Genomic DNA, 23,330 nt, shown 5'->3' with positions numbered 1-23,330 from the left:
CACTGAAAGATTCGTCACAGCTCGTGTCACACAAGCCGTACCTGGATGTTGCGTGACGGATGGAACATTAGATTTTATGCATTTGACCTTATTATGGCCAGGCCCTGTCTATTTTAACTCGTGCTTACTTTACCAGTCAACCCCGCTGGCTATCAAAAATAGTGCATAGTTTTTCTAAACGGTCGGCTTACAGTATTTTTATGGCAATAATGCTTTTAAATGAGTCTAGCTGTGGCGCGCGCGCCAAAGTAACGAACTTTGAACAACACGTTTGATACGCACTGATGGGCATCCAAAGTAAACACATCACAACAGGACATCAGATCACATTTTCAGCCTGGGCAAAATAGCATAAAACGGTCTCTTCACGCGCGCTCTCACAGTAGACGCTTGAGACTGCAATGGAGTTAAAACAAGATGTGATAGTTGTGCTAGTGATACTATTTTGTTCTGTGAGTGGAGCGATCCTAGATAGTAACACAAAGCATGACGGAAGGGATTTATTTGACATCCTAGAAGGTCGAATCAAAGGTAAGAGAAATTATGAGCTTCTGTACACTTTGATCTTTAGTGAGAAACATCGTAGCATTTTCCTCCATCTCTCTTGTGATATCATAAAACTATAGTTTTAAAAACTGTCATTATGCAAAAACTGCTAGATTTATTTACTTATCGGGGTTCTTAGAGTGCTAAAGTTGTTTTTTACAAACATTCATACTTCAATCTAATATCAAAATCATATTTGCAGTAAAAGACCTTGAAAAAAGTCTAAAACTTTTTTTTCGTTCCGACGAAGGGCTAACGCTGGAAACGTCAAGCAAAGCTACTCTGTTCTCACAGGGGTATTAGACATACCATTATTTCAACCTTGTTTTGATTTATTTCCATAAAACGTCTAGTATGGAATCAAGGGTCAGATAATAGCAACACATCGAAACACAACACTCCTGCAGGCGCTATTATATAAGGTTTTGAGTCCTTTTTTGCGAGAATAAGAACTTGGAACCTTTCGTGAACGCTTGTGACGGTTGGAGCTAACTCCTCCGTATGTATTGTTTGGAGTATTAACCTTTTGACGGGTCATCGTTATTATCCCTTTTTTGGCGCGAATAAGTACTCGGAACCCTTTGTTACCGTTTTTGACGGTTAGAGGCATACCTCGGCATTGTTTGAGAATTTTCATTCTAATTAACAGGTCATCGTTATTATCCCTTTTTTGGCGCGAATAAGTACTCGGAACCCTTTGTTACCGTTTTTGACGGTTAGAGGCATACCTCGGCATTGTTTGAGAATTTTCATTCTAATTAACAGGTCATCGTTATTATCACATCACACGTGTGTAACCCTTTGTCCATTCTGTACTACAAAGGGATGAAGGGAGTTCGCATAATAAATGCCTAGGAAGCTTATTTTTCTTTTTTTCAATTGTGGTGTTTTCATAACAAAGGCTGGTTTAAATATATTCGCTCGCGTCGCGACTATCGCCACTGTCGAAGAACATGTTCGACGACAGCGCCAATCATTTGAAAACGATAAATTTCGTAAAAAAAAGAAAGAATTAAGAACATTTATAAGTGAACGGCTCAGCTCAATTGCAAATAAGACGTTCTTATAAAGAAAAATAGTGTATTTAGGCACTGGACCTAGGCACTCCCCTGCTAAATGAAGCTCGGATAACTCGAACTCCACGCTAACTCGAACTTGGGATAACTCAAACTCCCCGCTAACTCGAACCCAAATAACTCTTACTCCCCGCTAACTCGAACTTGGGATAACTCGAGTTCCCCGCTAACTCGAACTCGGATAACTCGAACTCCCCGCTAACTCGAACTCTGATAACTCGAACTCCCCGCTAACTCGAACTCGGATTTGACGCCACAAGGTCACGTGATCTCTAAGCGCAAGTCCCCCATTGTTTTAAACACAACCAAACATCTTTCTGTGTTGATATCTATTTTTTCTCTTTAGATTCTAAGGTTATTACTGACGAAGACATCGATGCAATTGCAAACCGAGGTAAGTCAACCGCGACGCAACTAATTGATAAAAATTGATAATCAAAAGTCAATTTACTACATGGTTTCCAATTCAGCAATTGAAAACAATTGATACTCGCTCAAATATTTCCTGTTATCAATTGATATCATACAAATTCTTATCGATTTATATTCATTAAATTGACTTGATTGTTATTTAGATTTCTTATCAATTTCTATCATTTATAATTTTGATCATCAATTGTCATCAATTTCTATCAACAGATATCAATTTCTATCAATTACACTCATCCGAATTTCAATTATTAATTATTTTCAATTTTTTATATCAATTGATAATCATTTAGTAAATATATATTTATTATTATTAAATGATTTGCCAATTATGTATTTTACCTATTAGTTCCATCGGCAGTCAAGGCAATGAGGAGACAGGTTGATTTGGAAAGTTGCCTTTTATTGAATTCTGAGAATCGCAAAATCTTGTGTGTTTTCTTAGAATACGATTCCGCCCATGGGAGGATTTTAGCTGTCAACATGGCGCACCAAGCGAAGCAAGAAGTACTTCTGCCCGATTGCAAAACGGCCGGAACAGTCCCGTGCAAGCGAAAAATAGAAACAGGATTTGGCAACAGGGATGCTGTGGAGAATCTAGGAACGCCTGACAATAATGTGTGGGAAAAGATTGATGAGGTCAACGAAGGTAATACCGATAAATTGATATAATTTGCCACTCCGCGCAACCGTGTATCCAACTATGCTCCTACAAATCAATCAAAATTGTTTGCCCTAACCAGCAAAAAACGCTAACCGCGTCGCGGACACACCCTTCTTTTTTCTACAAGCGGTAAAACTAAATACAGCAAAGAAAACAATTATAACTTCGGCTTTCTTGAAATTCGCAAGAAGAACCAGACCAGACTACAAAACCAGACTACAAAAGCAGCCATTTAATTTTACAATAAAAAAAATACGACTTTACTGCCTTAAAATTAAAATTGTAACTGGAGGCAAATTGTGATTGTAATTGTAAGGGATCGGTCATTAATTACTGGGGGGGGGGGGGGGAGTTGGAATTTTGCAAAACCCTGGGCTCAAAAATCGTGACCCCCCCCCCTCAAATACAAGCCCAAAAATCTTGATCCCCACCCCCCCCCCCCCTAACCGGAGGCCCAAAAACTTGCAACCCCCCATCATCAACTCCACTTTTTTTTATATTAGATAATAATAGATTTGATATACTGAGTGTAACTGAATATAACCTTTATTAAAATATAGATCAGTTATTATGGCAATTTTTCCCTGTTTAATTAAGTTAAGGAGTGGCACAGGGATAAACAACAAATACCGGTGTCGCTAGAAAACGACTACGTCGTCGACAATTTTAACAAAGACATTTGAGTCTGAGTTTTGCAATGGGACTCCCCCTGTAATGACAGCCCAAAATATGTGACCCCCCTAAATCGGCGCCCAAAAGATGTAGCCCCCCCCTACATATTTGCCAGCCCCCCCCCCCCCATCAGTAATAAATGACCTCTCCCTAAGAGGCAAGGAAGGCTTCGGAAAAGCGATATGATCACCATGACGGTCATCGGTCAGTCTATAAGATTTATGTTTGTGTAAACTCCGAAATTCGAATCATTTCCTTTGCTGAGTGTTTTGGGTGATAGCGTTAGCTTCCTTGCTACATTTGTTTGCGCGTCACTTCAATTTCGCACATCACGTGATTTTTAAAAATTTACAAGAATAAAATGACGTGAGAATTTGGATGAGGGAAAATTAAGTGAGTACACAAAACGCTTTACACAGAAATTTTGTCGCGAAAATTTTAAATTTAATATGTAATAAGGAAGTTTGGACCGAACGGGAGGGGAGATATTATTGAACTTCAATTTTTCTCTTCCAGGTGATGGATTCCACCTATACCAAGGAGATATTCAATTGGACGAAGAGATCGAGGAGGCCCTGGGGCTACCCGTCAGGTCCCGGTCTCGCCGCAACGCGCACGCGCCTTCCACAGCCGCTGACCAGGAAGAAAAGAGGAACGCAGTCAATAGAAGAAAGCGGCTTTGGCAGACAAGGGTTATTCCCTATCAGATACCTGGATATATGGGTAAGAGCGCAATATTAGGCCTCAGGGGGAGAGGGGTGTAAAGGGTGCGGTTAGGGCGAGGTCGACATTACACTGACCTTATAAGGGAAACGCTATCAATGAGAAAACAAGCCATCGCACTCCTATTAAACGCCTCCCTTTAATAAGTACCTCGCGTACACAATAGCGTCCCGAAGACGAAGGGACTTTACGTTAGAAGGGCAGTAACTAAAACTGACCGTACTACTTGCCTTAAAATTTTATCATCAAAAGCTTATTACCCCTTGCACGTTGTAAAACACTTTCTATCTAGAAATAAGACGGATTTTGAAAATAAACGCATCCCCGTTTAAGCACCCCCGCTGAGCGCCAACTACAGTATAGGAGTGTCTGCTGTCTGTCTGATTCATTTCTTGAAATTATCTTTATGGTTGTATTTTAGCTAAGATTCGAGGAAATTTTATGAAGGCCATAAATGAAATCCAAAGCAAGACGTGTTTGAAATTCGTGCCCTGGGTCCCAGGGAGATACAAAAACTACATTCAGCTAATCAACACAAATGGGTAAGGATTGAAAGCTACATCAGTCTCACCAACACATTTCTCCTCACCAAGGCGCCTGGCATCTTTTCTTTAACCACATCCGTTTGCATTTCTCTTTTATCCATCACACCCCAGAATTACTGCCCCGTAACAAGTCACCAAAAGACATTGTTTCAGAGGTACAATATTCCCACCTAGGTCACCGGCTAACATAGCCACCCTCGCAGGGCTTTTTAGCGAGCGACGCCTGCCTGAAAACGCCTGCGGGGTAGGCTACCGCTAACAAGGTCATGATTGAATATTGTAACGCCTGCGAACATGTGCGTCTACACATCCGTTGGAGCTAGGGAGGGGTGCGCTGTGACGCTAGCTCCAGACTGGTTCCCAGTCGTTATTTGCTGTTGTGTGGACATCCACAGGAATCCTGAAGCCGAGACGAAAAAAAAAAAGCGATTTCCGACCCCGAAACCGCATCCTGACCGTCATGCACCGTGCGCTTGTTCAACCTCCCCAATATGCATCGCACGGCGTCTGGGCACGAGACGTCTGGGCGCTAGCTCCTCGTGAATAGAACGCAAAAGAAAGATTACAAAAACCAATCAATGGCTGTCGTTTTTCTAAAAGGTCTAAAAGAGCCTGGGGCGAGCGCGCGGGAGACCTGTGATATTCTAAAACTTAGGGACTCGGCTCCATTTCCAAAATGGCTGCCAGCAAAATCGTAGTAAACATGAATTCCTGCAAGTTTACGTGGAAATTCTCGACTTACAAAACTCTAGAGCGATACAAAAGCGAAAGAATGATTGAAGCGGACTCCCAAATATGGTTTGTAATTCCTAATAAGGAAATGGCCGAGCGAGCTAGAAAAACGACTGATATCACATATATAGCCAGAGAGGTGTAAGAACTGCAAAAAAAGTAGATACACGCTGTACTACTAGGAGCAAACATCGGCCATGCCAGAATTCGGTGATAATTAAGGGTTAATAAAAATCATTTTCTTAACACTGTTAATTTTAACACTGTTAAAGTCCCCCACCTCCACTCACGAATTTGTATTAATTAATTAATTAATTAATTTATTTATTTATTTATTTATTTATTTATTTATTTATTTATTTATTTATTTATTTAGCTGCTCGTCCAAGGTTGGACGTAGTTATTACCAGGACGGCGCTCAGACCCTCTCTCTTGGTCTCGGGTGTAATCACGTGGGTACCATCATACACGAGCTTGTACACGCCATAGGTAAGCCACATGAACGGTGTCTGAAGTCAGGTTTTCACTAACGAAGTAAGCCAAATTGACCGCTACCCTCTTAAGCTCTTGCGCGCGGTCGTAAATCAGTTTATCATTCAGTTCAAAGAGACAACACGCTTCACTAGCAAGTAGTTTCAGTCTTTCAATCTAAAGCTAATGTAACGAATCAACGTTAATTAAGTAAAATAAATCGATAGAAAAAACAATGCTTTTAACACTCATGAACAATTCAGTGACATTACAGCAACATTATATAACCAAAATGACGACCATAGAAAACGTTTTTAAGTCCAAGTGGGCCTATCGGCCTTCGAAACTATGTCCACGACCGTGCGAAACAGTCAACGTGAAGGAAAATTCGTTCGAAAAAAGAAAGATCAAAATAAACCGTTTAGTTCCTTAGGTCCCCTCTCCGCCTGCGCCCTCTTTGCGCCCTTTTTCTCAGGCAAGTACATGACTACTAATTACAAACCTCTTTCAATGTCCCTGATATTCAAAATCCTCCACTGCTTTACATATGTACTAGTAAAAAAGGGCAAAAATACAACGTTAATTTTAAACTAGAAATCTCACTGAGTATCTCTGTTATTCAAAATCCTCCACTGCTTTACTTCCTAGAGAAAAAAGGGGAAAAATACACTGTTAATTGTAAATAATATCAAAGTTATTCACAAATATTTCAACATAGCTCAGCGATGGAAGCAAAGAAATAATACCTGAAGACCATGGTTTATCCTTATCTTCTCGTGTCTTCAGAGCGTACTTTTTCGTGTTTTGACGGGGGATTCTTTCCCGCTTACTCTTTTCTTTCTTTTTTTCGCCGAATGGCTTTTAAAACCGCGCGCTTTCTTTTCGGGGCTCTTCTTGGCTTCTTGTCTTGCAGCGATGAATAACATTTCAACAGAGCAAGAAATCTAGTTTTATTCGCACGCAATTGACTCGTCACTGTTTTGCCTAATAATTTTGATAACTTTGAATTTTTTTAATTTTGACAACCCTACGATGGCCTTCAACAGTAGATAAGATTTTATTTTAATTGTTTTACATTTAATGATGTTGATTTGCTAGTGACATCTAGTATAAAAGCATTTTGTAATGTCTCGTGGCAGTGTTAATTTAAATTAATTTTTGTGCTAACGCACTCACTGATTTTTGTTAATTCGTTCCCTAAATCCCATAGAACACTCGTGTCCATTATCTAACCCTTACTTGTGACATCGTTGGTACATCATACATAGTTTCTAATTGCGAGCTTTAGCCCCTATTTTGGCTGATTTTAATTCCTGAAATTAAATTTTGTGCTAACGCACTCACTGATTTTTGTTAATTCGTTCCCTAAATCCCATAGAACACTCGTGTCCATTATCTAACCCTTACTTGTGACATCGTTGGTACATAATACATAGTTTCTAATTGCGAGCTTTAGCCCCTATTTTGGCTGATTATGTTGGACCTCGAGTCACTTGCATACAACGGTAACTGAAAACATGATGGCTATATATTTTTCACAGGTTTTTTTCACGAGCAAGCACGTGATGACCGTGACAAGTACGTTGAGATCAAGTGGGAAAACATAATACCCGGTAAGAAATGAGCCACGTGTTTCACACACTAACCGCACCTTCTCCTGAACATAGGTCATATTACATTTAAACACATCTTAGCCTGGGCATAGAATATTTAACACTTAAGCACACCTTTTCCTGGACATAGGTCATATTACATTTAAACACACCTTAGCCTGGACATAGAATATTTAACACTCAAGCACACCTTTTCCTGGACATAGGTCATATTACATTTAAACACATCTTAGCCTGGGCATAGAATATTTAACACTCAAGCACACCTTTTCCTGGACATAGGTCATATTACATTTAAACACACCTTAGCCTGGACATAGAATATTTAACACTCAAGCACACCTTTTCCTGGACATAGGTCATATTACATTTAAACACATCTTAGCCTGGGCATAGAATATTTAACACTCAAGCACACCTTTTCCTGGACATAGGTCCTATTACATTTAAACACATCTTAGCCTGGACATTGAATGTTTAACACTCAAGCACACCTTTTCCTGGACATAGGTCATATTACATTCAAGCAACTTTTAACCTGATAAATCCTAGCTACTCTATTATCTATGACCTATAATTTAAAAGACTCATGGCCTTGAACGATAATGATATTGGATGGTACAACTTGCCTCCATTGATAAGGAAATAACAATAACAAAGAGTTTTAAAAACAACTCATTTATTATGAATTGATTTACAAAAAGCAAAAAAAAACAATTGAAGCCATTTTTTTCGATTTTCAATGTGTGTTGGTAACAAGAGACATGTTTTCTACGTGCAATCTTATTTGAATTAGTATAATAACTTTTCCTTAACATCAAGAACCTATTTGAGAACCTTAGTAGCCTAAAATTTAAAATAGTACCCGTTAAATAGGAACCTGCTTAGGCTAAAATTAATTATATTAAATGCGGCTTTGGGCGTGTCCATACGGTATCAGGCAAACTCGCCACCATAGCCAACTCGCCACCAACCAACTCGCCACCAACCAACTCGCCACCACCGATGTTCGACTCGCCACTGGTGGCGAGTTGAACATTGGTGATGGCGAGTTGGTATGTAAAATTATACGATGAAATTGAAGTAGTTTGAATAACAGCAATAAAATGAGACCAACAAAACCTATTTGAAAAGCTCAGGGGCCTTTTTGGAATTTGAGAATTGAAAATTCCATAAAGGAACAAGGAGTTCTAATTAACAAGTGTAGTTAGCGTCCTCGCTCGATAGTAAACTCCAACACAGAAATATTTATCTATACTGATTCTGAATCTTTCAGTTTCACTGTAGTTGCAATAAGTGGAATATTCGAGCGGCTTTTTAGCCGTACGCAAATCGAGATTATATTCACGTATGTAGTCCATATAATGGTGTGGTCGTCTATAATACTGGGGGCTGGGCCCAGTAAACTAGCTTCAGGAAAAGCAGCATTTTACCTTCGAATTGCAATAGAGTTAAACATAAAATCACCTGTTTTTGCTTTAAGGATTTCAGGACCAGTTTGACAAGTACACGTTCCAGACCTTAGACCAGCTTGGCAAGGATTACGACTACGACTCCATTATGCACTACGACCGCAAAGCATTCACGAAGAATGGCCAGCCTACAGTCGTTGCTATAGGCAACCCAAATAAAAAATTTGGGGGGACTGGCGCTGCACTTAGCCCAAAAGATGTCATTGAGATCAATACACTGTACGATTGTCAAAGTAAGTAGATACGATTACCCCCCCCCCCCCCCCACTCCCCCCCACCGTAGACATATATATTAAAGGAAGGATGTTTTAACCATATATGGAATATAAAAATACACTCGTAAATCGCGCGCTCTGATTAGTCAAGGGTCCATGTGTTAGTAGAGGACGCGGACTAGTGGAGGAGCGCGCAATTCCCCAAAACTAGATTGCAACGTAAGAAAACATATTTATTCCCTGCTAGCAGAGGCCTCTTTTCTCTTTATTTTGCTGGGCTGGCGTTCGCGAGAGAAAAGACCTCTGGCTTGGGTCGAAACTTTGTTGTACTGGGAGATACAGAACGCATGCTTCGTTCATTGTTTACTGGCCACTATTTGAGTCCACAATGACTAGAGCATGCGCGAAGCGTATATCCGCTGCGGGATAATAAGCGAGCATCCGTAGAAATATCACGCGACGAATTATAAAAGAAGCCATTTAATGCCTTCTTCATTCAGAATTTTCTCTCTTTTGACTACCGAGTCAATCTTCCGCTTTTATAGCTTTTGCATATTTTTCTGGAATAAGCTGATCTAAATACCATAATGTTTGGTAACATTTTCTTCGAGTCCAACTGTGCGATATTAACATTGAAGGAACTCGCCTGCCCAGATGTTTTGAAAATTTATCCCACAAACAAAACAAAACTCGTCTTTGATGCGTTTGTTGTTCAATCTTTTTAGTGACGTTTTAGGTGATTGAAATTGAACAGTTGTTTTCTTTTTTCGAAAAGAATAACTACCCGGAGTTTGATTCATAATTTGCGAAAAAACCCATGCAAAGCATATTGACAGCTTTCGCGCGATGGTACGGGTTTTGGCACGTCATGCGGTCGCTTAGAAACGCTCACGCATGCGCAAAGAAAACAGTTTCGGCACATGGCAGAGGTCTCTTTTCCTCGCGAACGCCAGCCCAGCGAAATACAGAGAAAGGAGGCCTCTGCTAGCAGGGAAACATTTCAATTGTTGTATAAAATAAATAGATCTCACTGCGTCTCGTTGCGTAATTTTTGTTCATGACACGATGTGACGTCATCTGTGCTTCTATTAGAGGACAGACGCACGCAAAAATGAGTCTATTTGTTGAATAGACAATATTTGGGCTTGTTGTTGTTGTTGTTGTTCTTTTTTTGTGTTGGTCCCAATCTTTCTAGCTGGGACACAACTAGGATCATTTATACGATTTAAAAGCAAATATACCTTAACAAGCATACAATAACTAAATACGGCATGCGCATGGCTATATGGCTTCAGTTATAAAATTTTGTTCTTGGATCAGGAAGGGGAAGTTATTCTTGTCAGGACTTGAGACAAAATAAATGCATTGGGCCATTACTTGGGAGTCCTGTGGTTATACATCAAAGAGAAGCTAAGACGAGCAAGTTTTGGCGGGAATGCAGCGGCGTGTGTGTCGGGTTGTATTCTTTATTTCAAAACAAACGATCAGCCAAAGCATTTGCCCAAAATGCTGTTATCTTCAGTAGTGGTTTGTTATGGCTTGACATACCTATTTGAGCCTCTCTTTCGTATAAAAACACAGGCCTTCCAAGTAACCGCGAAAAGGTCTATTACTGAATCAACCAACGGCAAACACCAGGCAACTAACCACAAGCTTCCACCGCAGGCTTTTACTGGTGTAAAAATAAACCTTCAGGGCAAGTTAACCATCCCTTATATAACAGCTCAATGAGTTTATTTCATTTGAAGCTATCCACAGGGGGTAGGGGTAGATATCTTTTATGGCCCCACTCAGTCATTGTCACATCTATTGTCAGCAAAATTTCATGGATGGACTAAGTGGAGCGATTTCCTACCATGTGATAAGGACGGCTACAAAAGCCGTGAGCGGTATTGCTATCACTCAGGTGACGCAAAGCGGCAGTGCGGAGGAAACGTGAACGTGTACGGGATAGAGCGTGACGTGAGAAAGTGCACCGAGGCCGAGAAGCGAGGTAAGGGATACTAAGAAGGTGAATTGGCTAGCCACTCATTCACTTTGAAACACGTCTCAAATGCGAACGTTCTCCTTACTAGGTATCTCCAAATTTCCTCCTCCCCCTAGCACCCCTTGGCTCCCAGTTTCCATTCTCTTCTTCGTATTTGACTAGTACTTTTTCTTACCACCTGATGATAAACCCTGTACTAGAACATACGTGAGGCTGCTTAACCTTTCATTGAGCTCTATGAAATGTCTTATTCCTTATTTACTGTCATTTATCATACATTTATGTGCATGTTTCTGACCTTTGTTGTTTTCTCATTTTATTTTAACTTACTCCTTTCTCCACCAGCATGTACACCTTACCCCTTACCAGCCTTTTTGTTTTCCGGTCTATACCTCTACTCACCATTCCCCCATCACCATCCCAAACCCTCCTGATAGTCCAACTCCACTTACTCTAGCATTATCCCCATATTTACCCTCCAGTCCTTACCCCTGCCACCTACCTCTACCCGTATCACAATCATTATTCCCCTTTTAAGTCCCCCTTCTTCCCAGGTGCCATGGTACGAATACGTACGATAATATACAAATTTCAGGCCCTATGCAAACTGCAAATCATGCAGTTTTTCCAAATAAGGAATATATTAGTGTCCTTATATGGAAGTGACCGCGTTTGTCAAAAACGACAATTTTTGGCAAAATTTTCTTGATATGCAACTGACGTCATTATTACATTATCATATCATTATCATAATAATCATCATCATAATTATCATCAGCATCATCATCAGGATTATCCTCAACAACATCATTATTACCATCATCATCATCATCATAATGATGATCATGATCGTCATTAACATCACAATAACCTCAAACATTACTGACATCATCAGGACCGTCATCATCGTCAACACTATCATCATCATCAGCAGCAGTATCATCATAGTGTTAGTCATTATCAACATTACCAGCATCATCGAACTATCATCATGATAGTTCGATGATGCATGAAAATAAGAATAACTATTATCAAGAGGCCATGATGTAAGAGAACGAATCTCCGTATTAGGGTATGTTCCAATGATGTCGTCCGCGAAATATATTTTTAGAACAAGCAGTTATTTTTAGATACGCCTCTGGTTGGCTAGCGCTCACTTATCCTAGCAACACTAGTCTACCGCGCGATCACATCTTGAGCGATGTGAACCGGCAAAGGATGTTTTGGAAATCGTTTTGAACAAAAATTCTTACCTTTTTCACGAACGCTGTGAAAATGATTTTCTATAGAGTACTCTGGATCCAATCAACCGTTTCTCGGACATTAAATACATTTAAATGCATAGAGTGCGTGATTTTAGACTATGCGATCATTTTCCCAAGTAAAAGTTTTCACAGCTGATTCTCAAAGTAAGTATAAGTATAAAACAACAATCAATCATAAATCTGTGTTTACAACACACAAATCTCTTCCAAATCCCTTTTAATGAAAAAGATACACCCAGAACTTAAAACCATTATATTCACACCGATATTGTGGTTATTAAGACATGTATTTCACAAATAAAAGATTTCAAGTCTTTATAGTGAAGTAAATCTTTATTCCAGTAACAAGGGTTTCTTGAGTGACTTAATTTTTGAACATTTGCGTGAAGAAATGAAGTTCATTCATCTAAAAATATTAAAAATCAAAGAGCCTTCTTGTATTAAAATACATAACATTAGATTCTGATAATGCCTAGGATCTCACCGAATTAGAGATAAAGAACTTTTTAGAAGTCTGCACGATGCACTTTGAATATGCTCCAAAATCGCCTTCTCCTCGACGTCTTCCCGTTCAATTATTTAAATAACATTTAAATAACTTAACATCAGATAACTTAACAGATACCAGGACACCACCCTACGAGTAGTATTGTGATCATGAGCTATGAGGAGCAGCTAAAAGGATAAAAACAGGTAACGAACGAAGTAAAAAGTGCAGAGGGAAAAAAAGTTTGTGAAAATGCACTAGCTCGCGAGGTGCCCATAACCAAATATGGCGCGACGAACAATATATGATTGACAAACTCGCTATGATTGACAAACTCGCGTAATCTAAAAATAGCTTCCAAGGACGACCCCATGGACCACTGGGATTCGTTCCATATCAAGAAAATTGAGCCAAAAATTGTCGTTTTTGGCAAACGCGGTCACTTCCATATAAGGAAACTATTATATTCCTTATTTGGAAAATCTGCATGATTCTTGTAATTTTTAAGGTTAACGTACCCCAGGGGCTTCGTAAACTTTATGACTTGTCACCAGAAGAGAAAAACAGTTACTGTTACCATCTTCAGTTAGTTGAGAAGGTCCCTAAAAAAAAATTACTCGGTACCAGACTCCCAAAACGACAACGTTTCCTCTATATGTCTTATATCATAGTCTCTTTCTATTATTTAAGTTGGTGTGTGGTATATTGTACCATGAATTGGACTCCCTTTATCACCAATCATCACGTGTAGATTATTTTATTTACTATTTGTGTTTATTTTTATCTTTTTGTTTTACGTGGTGAAAATATAAAGAATGATTATCATCTCCTCAAACACCACCATAGATTACCCTTACCGTTGCTTATTGGCTACGTAAAGTTTCTCATAGGACTCTACCTTTCAGCACGTGACGCCATCGATGGTAACTGGGGTCGCTGGAGTGAATGGAGTTCTTGTAGCGTGACATGTGATAACGGTGTGCAGTCACGCCATCGGTCATGCAACGCTCCTGCGCCCTCCAAATATGGCAAGACGTGCGCCGGCAGTAACAAGCAGACAGCGGTATGCACCGTGAGAAGATGCAAATTAGGTTAGTCTAGTGTTTTGTTGTTGATCTTATTTCGTCATGTGTATTTAATATAAAGAGGCCAATAACGCCGTTCCATTTCAATGCCGTCACACAAAGCATCCATTTTTATTGACTAATTCAAGCGAGTAACCACGAGAACTTCAATCAAATATCGTACTCAATAACGCATAGATTGTTTTTTTGAAGTTTCCTTGCGAATAAACCATAATATTTTTAATAATCAACAATAACAAAGGAGGGGTTGATCGACATTCTTTAAACAAGAGCGCGCATTTCAAGAGCGCGACCTCGTTCAGGGTAGACCTACATAACAAGAAGAGAGAAAGGGTTTGTAATAATGTCCATGGATGGTTTAAATAAGGCATGATTTTGTACCCTCTTGTCAAAAGAAATAGGATAAAAAGTCCTTTTTCTTTTTCACGCGAGCACCCAGGCGCGTACCCAGGATTTGCATAGGGGTGCACATTCATATGTATCTTATGAAAAAAGCATGGTATTTGACGATCCTTTAATAGGCAATTACCTACATTTTGGAGGCTAGGGGGAGGGGTGAGCGCAGTCATAAGAATTATGTACCATTATATAGTAAAAGGATAGTATTTGACGATCGTTGAAGATGAAATGACCCACATTTTGGCGGCAAGTGGGAGGGGTGAGCGCATTATGTACCATTATATAGGGAAAGGATAGTATTTTAAGATCGTGTTCAATATGAAATGACCCACTTTAGCGGCCAAGGGGGAGAGGGGGGGTGGGGGTGTTGCGCATCCTCGGTACGGACCTGTGGGTGTGCATTCCACTACGCACATTGAACACTAGAATAAAATTTGAGACAGAATGTGTTTCGGGTATCACGATGGTCCATCTTGTTTTATTTTCAGAGTGGTATGACACAGATTTTGAGACCGGTGCTGGTATGTGGTATAACAGCGGCGGTCAGCTTTCATGGAGACGGCACAAGGGATTCACACAGACCATGGACACGGGGCCGATGCGAGATCACACCACGGGGGAAGGTACGATGGGGCTGCTATGGTAATAAGTTCAAAGATAGCCCATAAACATGAGGCCGGTGTGGGATCACACCACGGGGGAAGGTACGATGGGGCTGCTGTGGTAATAAGTACACAGGTAGCCCATAACCATGGGGCCGATGCGAGATCATACCATGGGGAAAGGTACTATGGAGCTGCTGTGGTAATAAATACACAGGTAGCCCATAAACACAGAATCGATGCGAGATCACATTACGGGGAAAGGTACGATGGGGCTGCTGTGGTAATAAGTACACAGGTAGCCAATAACCATGGGGCCGATGCGATATAACACCACTGGGGGAGGTTGTAATAAGTACATAGGTGGCCCATGTGCACCAAACCTATACGTGATAACACCAAAGAGAGGGGTACGATGGGGCGGCTGTGGTAAGTACACAGGTAGCCCATGAACACCAAACATACCTGATCTGCTGTGGTCGGCCTATTCGTTATGACACCACGGGGAAAATATTATCAGGAGGTAGTGAGAATTGAGATGCAACTGCCTATCATTAACCTGACCCTTGCACTCTGATTCCTGCACTCTAGGTTAGGGTTTGCAAATGATAGTTACCACTTATAGTTATCGCTATCACTTTCGGACTCAATCTTGACAAAAAATAGCGGGGGAAATCTATGAATGGAACTGCTGTTTTAACTATCACACAGGAAGCCCATAAGGCTGCTGTATTATAATCAGCACACAGGTCGCCAATGGGATCATATTAGGTCGAATATGCTCGTTTACAGAATCGTTTATACAGAATTGTCTACTTATAGCTCGTCGATTCAACTTGCGTGACGCCATGTTTTAGTAGGCTATGAAACCCTATGCAAATGAGATACTCGTCTCAGTAGTGAATTTAATCCGCTTGAATCGCGGTGAATTCCAATCCATCATACAACCAAAACAGCTCAATTCTATTTTTAAAGCATCAAATAATACATAGGGAAAGTTGAATTTTTAAAAGTTAAAAGAATGTACAAAGCAAAAACAAAAAAACAGCAGACAAGTCGGATCTACAGACTTCGAAAAGTTTACAGGAGTTTTCATTTGTCTTTTGAGTGTCTCATTACGAAAGAGTTGACAGTAGCCATGTTTTCATTTATTTTCAGGTTATTACTTGTACGTCGAGTCCTCTGAGAACCAAGGCGCCAGGCCAGGCTACAAAGCCGTCATTCAAAGCAAGCAACTAGTTGCCAAGGCAGCCGGCCAATGCTTGAAGTTCTACTACACAATGTATGGGAGAACGTTAGGCTCACTTAGGGTGATGCTTAAACAGCCAGGAAAGGCATACCATCAGATCTTCGTCATGCAAGGAGACCAGGGTCAGGGCTGGAAATCAGCTGCCGTCACTATTGATGTGATGGGGAAATACCAGGTAAACGGCCAGGCACAGTATACAACCAGAATTCCAACATTCATAGATAAATGCCAGGTAAACGGCTAGGCAAAACAAACAGAACTTCAACATCCGTGGGAAATTCCAGGTAAACGTCCTGGCAAAGCGTACCACCAGAATTCCAAAATTCATAGGGAAAGGCCAGCATTACCATCAAAATTCCACCATTAATAGGAAAATACTAGGTAAAGTATGCCACCAAAATTCTAGCATCCATAGGGAAATGCCATGTAAATATCCAGGCAAAGTCAACAGAACTCCATCATCTATGGGAAAATACCAGGTAAAGCAGGCCACCAAAACTCCATCATCCATGGGGAAATACCAATTAAACAGCCAGGTAAAGTAAATCATTAAGTTTTCTCACATCCTGAAAGGTCAGTGTATGTGAGCGCAAGGATAAGGATGTTATCACGTCTAAGATACAAATTTCCTGCTGTCATCATATGATAAAATGTCATATTATAGGAAAATACCAGGTAAACAGCCGGACAAAGAGTACAACATATTTTGCCTGGTAAAAGCCCTGGATCAGGCTTGAAATATGCTGCAGTCACTCGTGATATAATAGGAATATATGGGCAATCCCGGGTCTGATCAGGGATACGAAAAGTTACACTTAGATTTCAGAATATCGAACAAATTGGTTATCTGTGTTTCGTTATGTTAGCTTGCTATTGAAGGCGAAGTTGGGCAAAAGGTCGGCTACTCGGACATCGCTATCGATGATGTCTACATCGATGACGGAGTTTGCGGTAAGTGTCTGACATTCAACAATACTATTCACTTGCCTTCAATACTACACGTGCCTTGTCTTCAATACTATTCACTTGACTTCTGTGCTACCTGCTCCCTTGCTTCCCTGATAGCAGAGGCCTCTTTTCTCTGTATTTCGCTGGGCTAGAGTTCGCGAGGAATAAATACCTCTGCCATGGGTCGCAAGTTCGTTTGATCTAACCGCCGTCCACGATCGTGGACGGGAGATCTAGAGCGCATGCTCCGTTCATTAATTACTGGCCACTATTTGAGCCCACAACGACTAGCGCATGCGTGAAGCGTATATCCGCTGTGAGATAATAAGCCCGCATTCGAAACGACGTCCTCCGTATAAATATCACGCGACGAATTATAAAAGAAGCCATTCAATGCCTTGTCTTCATTCAGAATTTTCTCTCTTTTGACTAACGAGTAAATCTACCATTTACAGCTAATTACTCCGTTTAATATCTAGACTTAAGCTACATATTCTTCTGGAATTAGCTGATCTAAGTTTACCAAAAAGTTTTGTAACATTTTCTTCGAGTCAAACTGTGCTATATTTACTGAAGAAACTCGCCTGCCCAGATGTCTTGAAATTTATCCCACAGACAAGACAAACTCGTCTTTGCTGTTCAATCTTTTTAGTGATACTTTTGGTGATTGAAATTGAACAGTTGTTTTTTTTTTTCCGAAGAGGAGAACTAACCGGAGTTTGATTCATAATTTACGACAAAAAATAACACATCGACAGCTTTCGCGCGATGATATGGTCTTTGGCACGTCATGCGGTCGCTTAGAAACGCTCACGCATGCGCAACGAAAACAGTTTCGACCCATGGCAGAGGTATTTTTCCTCGCGAACGCCAGCCCAGCGAAATACAGAGAAAAGAGGCCTCTGCCAGCAGGGAAGTTCCTTGCTTGCTGTCCGCTATCTTGTTTGGCGTTGCTTGCTTGCTTGCTTGCTTTCTTGCTTGTTGTCCACGCTCTTGTATGGCGGCGCTTTCTTCCATGTCTAGCTTTTTGTCTGGTGTCGCTTGCTACGCTGCCAGCTTGCTGCTTTTTCGTTTATCTGTGTCTGCTTTCTTACTCTTGTGTTAAGCTTGACGTTTCGCTTACCCTCATTTCTTGCTTGCTGGCGTGCCTCCTATTGTTAACCATTTTGCATTAGAGCCCCTTGTCTTTATCTACTCCTTAAATAAACTTGCCTGTTCTCCTATTTTGTCAAGATTGCTACCTATATTAAGTTTCATCCATTAGTTTCCTGACTTGACCAACTAGCTAGGATCTACCTTTTAACTTGGTATAACCATCCACAGGTTGCCAGGATAAATATGTTAGTTGTACGACATGGGCCTTGGGCGGCGACTGCATCAAGAACAAAGAATGGATGAGCAACAACTGCCCTCGAACCTGCAAAACGTGTCGTGAGTACCGCGATGTGCGAAGTCTGTAGGTTTATGTCAGGCAATGTGTAACCGCTAGTACTTGTACGCGACAATAGGGACCTTAAGCAACGACGACGGCAACGTAGACGACGACGGCAGAAAACAACGGGATTTGATTCAGAATTCAATAGCAGCACGTAAAAGTTCGTTCTGTCTGATACATTTTAGCCGTTTCCGTTAAACCACGGCGTAAAAACTCAAACTTTCACCGTCAATTGAGGACGCGGACGTAGAAATGATGCCCTTTTTTTTTATTTGTCTCTGACTATAATGTTTTGCTTATTCCTCATTGCATTTAAATTATAATTGATCGCCAAGCGCGAACATATCTTTTTCGATCTCGTTGTCCTAGCCAGGGGTTGTTGTTGCTACATTTAATTTTAATGAAGGTCTTAGTTGTTTTCTGAAGTAGATCCATGATAAAAGGGGCCTTAAGCAAGAAGACGACGACGTCTAGGTCAACGAGATCGAAAAAGAAATTATTCGCGCTTTGCAATCAATTCTAATTTAAATGAATGGAATAAGCAAAACATTATAGTCAGATACAGATAAAAATAACCTAAGGACATCATTTCTACAGTAGTAGCGAACGTGGTAAGATAATTTTACAGTGCAAACGTCCGCGTCCTCAATTGACCGTGAAAGTTTGATTTTTTACGTCGTGGTTTCGAGGAAAACGGCTCAAATGTATCAGAAAGACAGACAGAACGATTTTTACGTGCTGCTATTGAATTTTGAATCAAATCCCCTTGTTATCTGCCGTCGTCGTCTACGTTGCCGTCGCGTTGCTTAAGGTCTCTTGACAGTGTCACTAACGTACTTTTACGTTCTGTCGTGGCTTGACAAGGAAAAGCCTATTACCTTGATGAAAAAATGAAAAAAGTCAAGTGATGTGTGGCCACTAGAGTTTATCACTCGACACACCACCAAACGTCACTTACCAACGTCCTTTTGTTCTGTTTTTACCTATTTAACTTTCTGAATTTGTTATGCAGCCTGCAAGGACAAAGTAGAGCACTGTGCCACGTGGTCTCAAAATGGCCAATGCGAGAGCAAGACGCGCGAGTACATGATTGACAAGTGCCCCAAGGGCTGCGGGATTTGCCGTAAGTAGCTCTTCCACATACGACCTCTTTGCGTGATTTGCCGCAAGTAGCCCTTCCACATACGACCTCTTCGCGTGATTTGCCGCAAGTAGCTCTTCACCATGCAACCTCCTCGCGTGTTTTGCCGTAAGTACCCCTTCCACATACGACCTCCTCGCGTGTTTTGCCGTAAGTAGCCCTTCCACATACGACCTCTTTGCGTGGTTTGCCGTAAGTAGCCTTTCCACATACGACCCCTTTGCGTGGTTTGCCGTAAGTAGCCCTTCCACATACGACCTCTTCGCGTGATTTGCCGTAAGTAGCCCTTCCACATATGACCTCTTTGCGTGATTGGCCGCACGTAGCTCTTCAACATGCGACCTCCTTTAGTGAATTGCCGTAAGTAGCTCTTCCACACTCGACATCGCATGATTTGCCGTAAGTAGCCTTTCCACATACGACCTCTTTGCGTGATTTGCCGTAAGTAGCCCTTCCACATACGACCTCTTCGCGTGATTTGCGGTTAGTAGCCTTTCCACATACGACCTCTTCGCGTGATTTGCCGCAAGTAACCTTTCCACATACGACCTCTTTGCGTGATTTGCCGCAAGTAGCCTTTCCACATACGACCTCATCGCGTGATTTGCCGTAAGTAGCCTTTCCACATACGACCTCTTCGCGTGATTTGCCGTAAGTAGCCTTTCCACATACGACCTCTTCGCGTGATTTGCCGTAAGTAGCTCTTTTACATGCGATCTTCTCGACTCATTTTCTTTAACTATTAAGCTTTCTCTGACTGGAAATTGTATATACACAGCGGTGGAGATGGTTCTAGAAATATGCTGTTTATGGATATCTACCTGTATCTATAATATTTATAAGATTTATTAACATTGATTTTTGGTTGAAACATTGTCGGTTGTTCAAGTAATATTTTATGGTTAGTTTACTTAACTGATTATGCTGTTTTCCCAGGTTCTTGTGAAGATTCTACTTTCAAAGGATCGTCCGAGTTTCAGTGTCAAAAGTGGGCAAAAGCTGGAGAGTGTCAGAGAAACACAAAATGGATGTTCCACTACTGCCCTGTCAGCTGCGGGATATGTGGTAAATCCTTAGTTCAGTTCCCGATTCACCATCCTTTTGCTTTCAAGTGGTTTGTCTCCCCCAAATACCAACGATTTATCACCACACCCAATCTCACCCCTCCTCCCCCAAATACCAACGATTTGTATCTCCAAATTCTCAACGCCACAAAAATACTTGAAATTTCCCCCTCCCCCCAAAAATACCAATGATTTTTTATCTAAATTCTCAACGCCACAAAAATACTTGAAATTTATCCCTCCCCCCAAAATACCAATGATTTTTTTCTCCACATTCTAAACGCCACAAAAATACTTGAAATTTACCCCTCCCACCCTAAAATACCAATGATTTTTTTCTCCAAACCCATGACTTAGACAAATTTCAACGCTACAAAATACTTGGGATACATATTACCCCTTAACCCCACCACCATCATCCCAAAACCGCGCCGGGTATTTATTGGTCTTACCGGGTATGTATTGGTCTCTCAAACCTATCTGAAACACGTTTTTTTTTCGTCGCTGTTTGTTTAGAGGGTGCACCACCTCAATCAGCAAGTTGTGTCGACAAAAGCGAAGAGTGCCTTAGGTGGGCACTCAAGGGTGAGTGTACCATGAAGAACCACGTTTGGATGAAGGCGAACTGCCCAAGGAGCTGTAACGTCTGCAGTAAGTCTATCAACAAGTTTAAGGAATCTTAAAGAGAGGAGGAGAGTTAGGACTATGAGCCAACTGTCCTAAAGGATTTGACACATGGATGGGATATCAGGGGCGGCGGAAGGGGGAGGTATATATGCAACCGACAACAAATTTGTTGAACAGTTTAAAATCCCCGCATTCTTATAAATACAAATTGGAACCGCCACCCACCACTCCCCCCTGAAACCACCAACCACCCTTCCCCCTGAAACCACTACCCAACCCTCCCCCCAATTCTCGCCCCTTCCTCCCACTTATAGGACCACTCCGTTGCCCCTGGAACCTGCAAAACGTGTCGTGAGTACCGCGATGCGCGAAGTCAGTAGGTTTATGTCAGGCACTGTGCAACCGCTCGTGCTTGCACGCGACAAATAAATAGTCATAAGAATAATTTGCTATTATGGAGTGGCGTATGGCAAAGAGACGGAGTATGAAAGGAAGCCTGGGGAATGTAAGGGAAGAATGCAGCCAGGAAAGAGATGAGTTGGGAAAGGAAAATGAACTTTTTTGGTTTTACTGCGCTTTTCAGTTTACTGCGAGCTCTCGTCAAAGATTCCAAACTGCCAAATCGCTCTCTAGCTTCCGTCATTTAAACTAAAGGAGTTTTATTTGGTGCTTTTGAATGTTCATTGCCCTGTCGGGAGATGGCGTGATAGAAAACCTATCAGGGCTGATCAATGAAAACCAGAATGAATGACGCAGGACAGAGGCGATTAAACTGTTGGAAATCGTAACACGTTCTTGAATGCATAGAGCGAATAAAAACACCGCGGTATCTAAAACTGCATTTTTGTTTACGAAGTGAATGTTTTTAGTTCCTCAGTACACATTTTTCTCACTTTGTTTTGCAGTCTGCGGAGACAACAATCCGGAATGCGCTAAATGGGCAACGCAAGGAGAATGTTCGCGAAACGCTCGCTTTATGCACCAGAACTGCAAACGGAGCTGCAACAAGTGCTAGACGGACCAAGTGCTGTAGACATTGTAGGGAGGGGGGGGGGGGGTTATAGAAAGGTCGCGTCCCTGGTTAACCAGGCAGTATTTGAGGAGAGGTCGCAATGCGTTATGGTCCAGCTCAGAGTAACGTCATTAACACGTTATGAAGAAGGAAACTTGAATTTTTTAGGCCGGAAAACAAGATTTGAGTGAAGGGAACGGGATTTTGTTAACAAAACGGGAGTCTGCTTAAGTCATTTTTCGTTTTTTATCGCCCTATTCAATAATCGGATAATTTCTACGTAAACTTGCAGGAATTCGTGTTTATAATGGCTCCCTTTTGAAAAAGTAATACAGAAACCATCTTTTTTTTACTACCACAGGCTGCTCGCGCGCTAGACCAAGGCATTTCACGAAAAAAAGCGATATACCTTCTTTATATATTATCTTTAGAAGAAACACATTTTGGTGAGTCATTTTATGTCAGAAGGCCCTATGTGCAGCCGGTTATCTGATGATGACAGGCAACAGGATAGGAAATAACATTTTACCTGTGGCTTGAAAACTAATGCATTTAACATTTGTTTTAAACAAATACATAGACTTTCCCGTGAAACACATTAATTGGCTTAACTTAACACCCCCGTCATAGACTAACGAGCTTGAATCAAATCTGGTACTCAACTCCTTTTTCGCTTGTCTTCCCATCAGCCTTTGGGATCCTCTCCGTAGCGACACAGTAAGTGTGCTGGGACCCCTACCCCTACCCCACCCCCTCCCCCACCCCCTACCCCATCCTCTCCCTCCACCCCCTCCCCCTCCCCCATCCTCTCCCTCCACCCCCTCCCTCCACCCCCTCCCCCATCCTCTCCCTCCACCAACCCCACCCCCTC

At 41.3% G+C, this 23,330-nt stretch overlaps 1 protein-coding gene across 1 annotated transcript; it reads left to right on the top strand.

Annotated features, from left to right (window-relative positions):
• Positions 1-84: 84 nt before the first annotated feature.
• LOC5517576 lies at positions 85-23,053 on the top strand. The gene is made up of 18 exons (XM_001637493.3): positions 85-531; positions 1,969-2,016; positions 2,497-2,700; positions 3,904-4,110; positions 4,532-4,652; positions 5,764-5,876; positions 7,400-7,471; positions 8,955-9,176; positions 10,975-11,151; positions 13,803-13,988; positions 14,870-15,004; positions 16,142-16,407; positions 17,099-17,183; positions 18,504-18,611; positions 19,628-19,738; positions 20,693-20,821; positions 21,337-21,471; positions 22,353-23,053. The coding sequence occupies exons 1-18, from the start codon at positions 402-404 to the stop codon at positions 22,460-22,462; spliced, it is 2,559 nt and encodes an 852-aa protein (XP_001637543.3). The 5' UTR covers positions 85-401; the 3' UTR covers positions 22,463-23,053.
• The last annotated feature ends 277 nt before the right edge of the window (positions 23,054-23,330 follow it).

This window comes from Nematostella vectensis, chromosome 11 (genome assembly GCF_932526225.1).
Source record: "Nematostella vectensis chromosome 11, jaNemVect1.1, whole genome shotgun sequence".
NCBI lineage: Eukaryota > Metazoa > Cnidaria > Anthozoa > Actiniaria > Edwardsiidae > Nematostella > Nematostella vectensis.
This window is presented reverse-complemented; position numbering and strand designations above follow the sequence as displayed.

Coding starts and splice junctions, on each gene's coding strand:
- LOC5517576 (XM_001637493.3), top strand. CDS start 402: ATGGAGTTAAAACAAGATGTGATAGTTGTGCTAGTGATACTATTTTGT. Junction 2,017..2,496: donor CGATGCAATTGCAAACCGAG/GTAAGTCAACCG, acceptor GTGTTTTCTTAG/AATACGATTCCGCCCATGGG. Junction 20,822..21,336: donor TGTCAGCTGCGGGATATGTG/GTAAATCCTTAG, acceptor CTGTTTGTTTAG/AGGGTGCACCACCTCAATCA.